Source organism: Phallusia mammillata, chromosome 5 (genome assembly GCF_965637545.1).
Source record: "Phallusia mammillata chromosome 5, kaPhaMamm4.hap1.1, whole genome shotgun sequence".
NCBI classification, from domain to species: Eukaryota; Metazoa; Chordata; class Ascidiacea; order Phlebobranchia; family Ascidiidae; genus Phallusia; species Phallusia mammillata.
This window is the reverse complement of record NC_137256.1, coordinates 21084117-21093443: the sequence shown is the minus strand read 5'-3', so window position 1 is coordinate 21093443 and position 9327 is coordinate 21084117. Positions and strand designations below refer to the sequence as shown.

Here is a 9327-nt window from a genome sequence, read left to right as displayed (position 1 = left end):
CACAGTACATGTCAAGACCAATATTTGCTTTTGAGCGTTTACTTTGTTGTACGAACGCTATAGTGCATGCAGTAAAAAGAATTTTAGGTTTTTAAAACTGTAAAGGTTTGACGTTATTGTCCAAGCTGTTTAATGAGTGCGGCTAGCTTGCTTTTGTTTGTTCTTTTGGCGAATAAACGTATTAAACGCTTGATCATCAGCACACAAATAGTGTTCAAAGGGGGGCCCAGAAATTGACTTGCACCAGCATATTTTTTCTCTCTCCAGGGCCCTGGTATTCTAAGTAATATTTAAGTGTGGCAGATATTTTCGTTTTGGCGGATTCGCTCAATGTGAAATGCGCCCAAATCATCGCTCAATGTGAAATGCGCCCAAATCATCAGTGATGACTGAAATTTGCAGTTCCGCGCGGACATCCACGCCTACCAAACGCCCCTCGTTTTACGTACCGCGCGTTGAAGACGTGTTCACAAGCGGCCAATTTAAATATTTTTTTGCAACAAGCAGCTCTACGTCGAAGGTCTGGGGTGCGCAATAATTTTTAGCGCAACCCACAATCGTCCTCCTTATGGTTTTGACATGATAACATATACTTACAAAAATAAACTTTTTTCATCAGTTTTTGTGATCTCTTGCAATTAATTCGCCTCTTGGTTCAACGCAACTGTCACGTAGGTTTGTGCTGCACCCTTTCTTCTGGCGCCTGAAACTATCCAATAGGGTTTTTTTTCCTGTTAGAGCTTTTTTTACTGTAAAGTCCCAACTTGACTGGTTCCACCAACGTTTTTCATGTGTAACTCTAGGCGTGGGACAGTGTATAATGTTTTAGGCAAAGATAAAAGGGCCCAGTGCTAGCCAGAGAACCAGAAGGGGAGGAGTGAAAACAAAGGCCGCCTGTGTTATTGTGACTCATACACTAAGTTGAGTTAAAGTAAGATGATATGATATTACAATGGGTCTAATCCAAGAGGGTACAAGTCACAGAATTGTTTAGGAATATTTTTTATTTGCTTAAGCATTACAAATGTACAACGAAAAAACCTTGATTGAATCGACGCCGATGGAACTCCAAAAACAGCAATATACAGTGACATCACAATTCTATAGAAAAATTGTGTCTCAGCTATAGCTTTATGTCCATAGCAGCAGTATATGGTTGGATAATAGGCAAGTTTTTAAAGCAGCAAAAACGTTTCGAAAAAATATGTTCACATGGCCAAAATACTTGCCCCAAACTCGTGACATGGATGTTGCATATGCCACCTCCACGATGTCAAACCAAGTTTTCTGTTGCGTTGATTACACATTGCGTTACACATGCGGCTTAAGCGCCGCAATTTTTCACAGTCGGACTACCGTCCTTTGTTTGGTAGAGCTTCTCCTGAAAAAAGTTTTTCAAAATTTGTTGGTGTCAAACCGAGTGTTCTGTTGCGTCGATTACACAATGCATTACACATGCCGCTTGAGCGTCGCATTTTTTCACAGTCACTGTAACGACCGCTAGGTGCGCAGCCTGGCCCTGCGCCGTTCGTCACACTAGATAACCCTTTTTGTAAAACGCGCCCGTCCTACAGCCTGTCCTCCAAGACGACCCACTCTTGCATTTGCAACGAATGTTCTTTTTTGGCGATAAAAGGCAACGCTGACGAATAAACCAAGACGACAACGTCAATAGCAACGGCAACGGTTTTTCTGTAACCACAAATAACATACATAAGCCAGACGTACACATTATGACGTCATAGCGACCATCACACAATAAGCAGTTTTAACAGTACACACAAGGTTTCAAACTAAATCTACATTAATCGGTCATATTTTACATTAGATTACTTCCAAATTACTCTTAACAAGTCAAGTTACTGTTAAAATACACATTAACACAAGTTAAACACAAATCAAGTAAGAACATAAAACATACCAATTGTTGGGTAACCAGGGCTTTACTAGCACGCGGCTAGAGGTTCCACAACTGACAATTCAGCATTTTTGCTATTGCTCTTAACATTTACAGTTTCACTATAAACAAAATAGACACAAGAAATTAGGATAAATGCACTTAAATTGACTGCAAACCTAGCAACTAACGCAGCTCACAAAAACGTGGCGTTCAAAGCACATGCTCTGTCGCGGATGAATATTTCAATACGTCACGAATAAAGGAGAACTTAAATCAACCAAGCGGAACAATTAATTCTCGCTGTAACATACCCCCCGACGATGTGCGAACCCATGAGAACATCTTTACAACACACAAACAGCGAGAAAGGAAAACGTAACGAACAAACACAACACTTTAAGCCTTCATAATCAAACACAATTTCGCGATCGGTCGTTTGAACGATCCAGCGTGCGATTTAACCAAAGCACTTCGCACAAACCCGAACTTATCCGGGTACGTTTCTACTATTCTTCCGGTAAGCCATTTTCCTCGTGGTGCCGAGTTGTCGACCAACAGGACCAGATCACCAACGTCGAGGTTATCTTCGGGAAATTGCCATTTCTGACGCGTCTGTAGCGTCAGCAGGTACTCATTTGTCCATCGGACCCAAAACTGGTCGGCCAAGTACTGGACCTGGCACCAGTGTCGTCGAACGTAGTTGTCTTCCTTCACAAATACTCCGGGTGGCGAGATATCATGTCGCCCAATCAAAAGCAGGTGGTTCGGTGTCAGAGGCTCTCTGTCGGCAGGATCAAGACTGATGGGAGTCAAGGGCCTCGAGTTTAGGATGAACTCGACCAACAAGCAGCGTACTCAGCGTCTCGTCGGAAGGCACTTGCTGTCCCAACAATACATTCAAAATCTTGCGCACCGAACGAATTAGACGTTCCCAGACGCCACCCATGTGACTGGCGGCAGGTGGGTTAAATGACCAGTCGACGCCCCACTGGCGAAGACGTTCTTCGATGTGAGTTTGATTCCATTTTTCAAGAGACTCGCGCAGTATGCGCTCAGCGCCGACGAAGTTTGTTCCATTATCACTGAAAATGCGCTTGGGCTTTCCTCGTCTTCCACTGAACCTTCGGAAAGCGTCAATAAACGAGTCAGTAGAAAGCGAGTGCGCTACTTCCAAATGCACAGCACGCACGGTCATACACGTGAAGATGCAACCGTATCGTTTGACTTCGCTTCTTCCTTGTTTTACGAGTATGGGTCCAAAGTAATCCACACCCACAGACGAAAACGGTGGCTCACCCGGAGTCGTGCGCTCAACAGGTAAGTCGGCCATCATTTGTTTCGAGACTGAAGCGTTTCTTCTTCGACAAAACACACAGTTTCCAAGTATTCTTCTTACCGCTACACCACCTCGCACAATCCAATATCTCTGACGAACAATTGCCCAAGTGTGCGACATTCCGGAATGGCAAACATTCGCGTGTGTCTCGCGAATAATCAAAGTAGTGATGTGATGTGCGTTTGGGAGAATCATCGGGTGCTTAATTTCAAAGGGAATCGGTGCTCTTTGCAGACGACCACCCACTCGCAACACGCCATCGATCAAAACAGGATTGAGTCTATGCAGAGCTTTTGAAGGCAGTTTCTTCATGACTTTCTTCTTCTCGCCGCGATCTACGTCTTCGCACTTACACAAGGCGTCTATTTCTTCAGAAAACTGTCTTCCTTGAACATATTTGACAATCGCTAGCTCAGCCCTTTCAAGATCAGCGACAGTCAGCTTTTTTGACAGCTTGTGGTTCTTTCGAGATCGCAGATAGTCAACAAACCGCTGGAGCCAAGCAACTGTCTTCTTTAATCTTTTCCATGAAGAGTAGCGACAAATTAAATCATCAAACAAACACTGCTCCTCTGCAACATGCACAGCCAACATTTTCTTTGGTTTTAGGTTTAAGTATTCCTCGGGAACATCTTTGGTATTCACAGGATTCGTAGGCCAGTGACTTTCATCGCTGCCTAAAAACGAAAGTCCGGAGAACCAACGCTTGTTTTGGAGAAAAGCCTTTACAGTACACCCACGAGATGCGTCATCAGCTGGGTTCTGTGCAGTGGGAACATGCTTCCACTGCGACGCGTCGGATCCTTCCTCAATTTTCGCCAGTCGGTTGGCGAAAAAGGTACAAAACCGCTTATTTACGTTGTAAATGGATTGGAGAACTGCAGTTGAATCAGTCCAAAACACGGATCGTCCGATATCCAAGTCAAGTTCCTGCCTTAAAACTTGGTCCATCTTGACAGCAAGAGTAGCCGCAGTCAATTCCAATCTGGGAATGGACACCATCTTCAAAGGCGCAAGACGGGCCTTTCCAGTAACAAAATAACAATGCACGCTGCCTTGTTCATCCACTGTTCGCAAGTATGCGACCGTTCCGTATCCACAGGAAGACGCATCCGCAAAATGATGCAGTTCGTGAGTCTTGACTTCGAGTCCAGTCGTCTGAAAACACCTTTTAATCTTAATTATCGATAGACCTGGAAGCTCAGAAGTCCATGCGTTCCATCTCTTTTCTATATCCGGTGGAACTTCCTGATCCCAGCCATAATTTTCTTTGCAAAGCTCCTGCAAAAGCTTTCGCGCATGTAATACTACAGGCGCAACGAAACCTAAGGGATCGAACAAGGAGCTGACCACGGAAAGTATTCCTCTCCTCGTTACAGGCTTCCTTTTGACCTTTACGTCAAATTCAAACACGTCGGAGCGAAAATTCCACAACACTCCAAGCACACGTTCCATGTGCTTTACATCAACATTTAATATAATGGACTGTACAGATCTATCTTCGGTTGGGACTGACGACAACACACGCTCGCTGTTGCTCACCCATTTTCTGAGCCGAAATCCTCCGAGCTGCAACAATTCACGCAACTCACCGGCCAATTTGATTGCATCGTCTTCGTTCTTTACGGACTTCAAACAATCATCCACGTAGAAGTTTTGTTTCACTGTCGAAACCGCTTCAGAACTGAATCTCTCCTTGTTATCTTCGGCAGTTTTCTGCAAACAGTACCCAGCACAGCAAGGAGACGAGGCTGCACCAAATATGTGCACCAGCATCTGGTAATCAACGGGTTCACGTGACAAATCGCCTTCAGGCCACCAAACGAATCTTAGTGCAGATGTATCGATCGGATCAACCTTTACCTGGTGAAACATCGCTTCTACATCGGCGACAAACGCAACTGGTTCCTGGCGAAATCGAACAAGCGTCCCAAAAAGACTGTTGAGCAAATCTGGGCCTTGCAAAAGCTGGTCATTCAGCGAAATATTATGATCTCTGGCGGCGCAGTCAAAGACGACCCTCACCTTTCCTGGTTTCTGCGGGTGTACAACCGGGTGATGCGGCAGGTACCAAACAGCGAATCAGTTTCCAATCGCCGTTTCAAGTATGACAAACGTTTCATTGCCATAGCACGGTTATTTGGCAAGTTTGGAGCACCTGGTCTCCATGGCAATCGCAGTTGGTAGTGTCCGTCATGACACTTCACCGAGCTTTCCATCTGCTTCAATGCGTATCTGTCTTCTTTCGACAGTGTCGTTCCGGTTGACAACGCGGTTCGGCCAAAGTCGCTTTCCCACATGCATTTTATCTGTTGGCGCAACGTTTCGTCCTGCGAGGTTACAAAATTCACCCGTATCTGTGAACTTCTTGAACCATTACTATGACAAGGACCTACAAGCGACCAACCGAGCATAGAACGCACGGCACTTGGCTCCTTTCTTCCGCCTCTTCGTTCATCATTTATCCAGAACACCTCGGGAACGTTTGCTCCAATCAACAACATGACTTCCCCATGGGGCAAGACAGGAAACTCTAAATTACGCAAGTGAGGCCATCGCCAAAGCGACCCTTCCGGTATTCTGTTTGGGGAGACTGGCAAACTGTCCACGCTCAAAACGTCGTTTAATCGTACGGATTGCTTCCCGTCAAGCGACGCCACCATTAAATCAACGGCCAAACCTTCTCTTCTCTGTGACCTATCACTGACAGTGGTCAGGGAGTACGTTGTCTTTCTCCCCCCGACGTCCAGCTGCTCGATCAGTCGTTTGTCACACAAGGTTGTAGTCGATCCTTGGTCCAAAAAGGCGTAAGTTTCCAGTTTTCTACCATTATTGGCCGTAACCTTTACCGGCACTATGTTGAGGTATACACTCTCTGCATGAGTGCTCATGCAAGTCCAGGTGACAGTTGCATTTGATGATGTGGGTTTCTCTTCTGAGGCCTGCGTAGACGCTTCGCGTACGGGTGCAGTTGAAGAAGTCTTCCATTCTGTCCAGTGCAGAAGATTGTGATGCTTTCCACGGCATCCACCGATGGTGCAAGAGCTTGGTAAACTACATGTTCTTGCTATATGGCCCTTTACGAAACAATTGTCACACAGCCGAATTTGACGCAGAAACTTTCTTCGCTCTACAAAGGTTTTCCGTTTGAACACGTCGCAATCGCCAAGGTCGTGCGATTTACTGCACAAGGGACATCCCTGCTTCTGAGGACTTCTCGGTTCACCCTTACGCTCGTTTCCTGGAGCAACCGATGTCGCATGAGTCGATGCTCTTGTCCTCGTCGTAGGAGATCTGTTGCGCCTTTTCTGCGTATCTCTGTCCTTCCGAGGACCCAACACTCGACCAAACATCGTGGTTCCAATGTACGCTTCCTTCTTAACGAATTCAACAAGGTGACAGAAACGAGGCTCTTCCCCATTCCTTTCAATTTTAGCAGCGTGTCTTCTCCATTGACTTTGTAGTGCAAACGGCAATCGCTTTATTATATTCAGCATATTTTCAAAATTGTTGATGTCTGCGAAGTATCCCAGATGAGTCAGGGTCACCAGACACTCTTCTAATGCCTGTGCCAGCTCGATCAATCCGTCAGTATCATCGGATCTCAGATAAGGCCAATGACTTAGCTTATCCACGTACGCACGTGCGATAATGATAGGACGCCCGTAACGCTCGAATAACAACTCTCGAGCCCTTCGGTTACCTTCCGGAGGGTCAAGGCCAACGCAAAAGGCAATCATTGCATGTGCTTCTTTTCGACAGTATTGGATCAGATAATTAAGCTTCACACTGTCGCTGTCTACACGTCGACCAATATTTTCCTCAAAGCTTATCATGAAACGCGTGTACATTAGCGGATCACCATCAAAATACAATAGCTGTGGGTGGCCTGGGAAGCTCCATCCCTGCCTTCAAGACTGCAGCAACACGACACAGGTCACTCACCTCCGGCTCATGATTCAGCCCTTCCGTTTTTGGTTTAGGTTCGCGACGCGAGGAGGACGGAATGTCCGTTACCTGCGCTTCTGAACTGCTTCTATTAATAATGCCGGAGTCTGATGCTTGCCTTTCCTCTTTTACTACGGGTTTGGTCTCAGGTGAGAAGAGGACTGATAAATCAACTTGCTTTTCTGGCTGGAATCCGGCAAAACATGACCCAGATGAAGATGTCTTTTCCCATAAATCAGCTTCCACTGTGGCAGCTTTTATCTTATGATCTGCTTCTAGAATTTTTAATTGATTTTCAGAGGATTTAAGTAAACTTTCTGCTTCCATTTTTTTCTGCAAAAGGCTATTTTCTGCTTCCATCTTTTTCTGCAGAAACTCCTTTTCTAGAAGTGCAACTTCTTTTTTCACACGCGCCTCAGTACGTCTGCAACTCGACCTCGAGCTAGCATATGAACCAGTCTTGCTTCTAGAACCAAAATCGCTGACAGACGGTTCCTTGCTTGAATGTTCAGGCGGTTTGGAACGCCTTACTTCCTCTAACCATTCTTCTGTGCGCACATCAAATTCTTGCTTGCCACTTCGCAAACTTGAGAGCGCAGCATTAATTTTTCTTCTATCTTTTTTCTTTTTTACGAAGTCCAGTCGTGTTGTATGTTTGCCAACACATTCGTCGTACAAAACATCAATGGATGAAATCTTCTCTTTTAACTGTTGCACATTCGAGAAATCAATCATAATTTCCTCTGCATCTTGATATGCCAAGTTCAGTCGTTTAACTAAATTGTCAAGAGTGTGTTGGGATTCAACCATCTTGACAACTCTACCAACGATGTTAGAAAGTTCGAAGTTGAAAACCTTTTATTTTCAACGAGTTGAAAAACTTTATTTTTCAACAGTTTCCGAAAGTTGAAAAACTTTAATGTAACGACCGCTAGGTGCGCAGCCTGGCCCTGCGCCGTTCGTCACACTAGATAACCCTTTTTGTAAAACGCGCCCGTCCTACAGCCTGTCCTCCAAGACGACCCACTCTTGCATTTGCAACGAATGTTCTTTTTTGGCGATAAAAGGCAACGCTGACGAATAAACCAAGACGACAACGTCAATAGCAACTGCAACGGTTTTTCTGTAACCACAAATAACATACATAAGCCAGACGTACACATTATGACGTCATAGCGACCATCACACAATAAGCAGTTTTAACAGTACACACAAGGTTTCAAACTAAATCTACATTAATCGGTCATATTTTACATTAGATTACTTCCAAATTACTCTTAACAAGTCAAGTTACTGTTAAAATACACATTAACACAAGTTAAACACAAATCAAGTAAGAACATAAAACATACCAACTGTTGGGTAACCAGGGCTTTACTAGCACGCGGCTAGAGGTTCCACAACTGACAATTCAGCATTTTTGCTATTGCTCTTAACATTTACAGTTTCACTATAAACAAAATAGACACAAGAAATTAGGATAAATGCACTTAAATTGACTGCAAACCTAGCAACTAACGCAGCTCACAAAAACGTGGCGTTCAAAGCACATGCTCTGTCGCGGATGAATATTTCAATACGTCACGAATAAAGGAGAACTTAAATCAACCAAGCGGAACAATTAATTCTCGCTGTAACAGTCACATTACTTGTAAGAGAACATGGAACCAACAGTGAGAAAAATGGAATGTTGGAGGCAATGTTTGATTTTAAACTCAATTTTGTCGTAACACCGAACAAAGGGGTTCAGAACAGGAAAGATTGCAAGAAAACAGATTCATAAAGGTAAGTTAAGTAGTGAAACAGTTAATTTTGATTGCTTATTGCCGGATATTTGTCTATTTGGCAGACAATTATAGTCCTGATCAAAGTTTAATCATGGCACACGCATATCGCAAGTATTTCATCTTGGTTTGGATTGGAAGGCAGCAAGTTGTAAAGCAGATTGAAGAAATTTGGAACCAATATGAGACAATTATCATCATTAAAGATCGCGTTTTTGTGGACATGTAACTGCACACTGCAGAATTTTATGTACATAGCTGTTGAACTGTACTGTTATGCACATCTCTGCACTTGGTTAATTTCATTGTATTTTACAACTCGTACCCTGTGTAATTACACAGATACTGCAAAATATCTG

The 9327-nt window shown here is 44.1% G+C and overlaps 2 protein-coding genes and 1 long non-coding RNA gene across 3 annotated transcripts; all 3 read right to left on the bottom strand.

The window, feature by feature from the left end:
• Window positions 1-1598: 1598 nt before the first annotated feature.
• LOC145229683 (uncharacterized) lies at window positions 1599-5111 on the bottom strand. The gene is made up of 2 exons (XM_080095017.1): window positions 1922-5111; window positions 1599-1692 (listed from the first exon to the last, which is right to left on the bottom strand). The coding sequence occupies exon 1, from the start codon at window positions 5109-5111 to the stop codon at window positions 2694-2696; it is 2418 nt and encodes an 805-aa protein (XP_079951143.1). The 3' UTR covers window positions 1599-1692; window positions 1922-2693.
• Window positions 5112-5257: 146 nt separating this feature from the next.
• Window positions 5258-7072, bottom strand: LOC145229682 (uncharacterized). Its single transcript, XM_080095016.1, has one exon. It carries the CDS (start codon window positions 7070-7072, stop codon window positions 5258-5260), a length of 1815 nt encoding a protein of 604 aa, XP_079951142.1.
• A 1141-nt stretch (window positions 7073-8213) lies between these two features.
• Window positions 8214-8794, bottom strand: LOC145230024 (uncharacterized). The gene is made up of 2 exons (XR_013860543.1): window positions 8537-8794; window positions 8214-8307 (listed from the first exon to the last, which is right to left on the bottom strand). It is a non-coding gene; the product is annotated as an uncharacterized LOC145230024 (long non-coding RNA).
• Window positions 8795-9327: the final 533 nt, after the last annotated feature.

What these genes read in the sequence shown, in the direction of transcription:
- LOC145229683 (XM_080095017.1), bottom strand. Translation starts at nt 5,111, where the DNA reads ATGTTTCACCAGGTAAAGGTTGATCCGATCGATACATCTGCACTAAGA.
- LOC145229682 (XM_080095016.1), bottom strand. Translation starts at nt 7,072, where the DNA reads ATGATAAGCTTTGAGGAAAATATTGGTCGACGTGTAGACAGCGACAGT.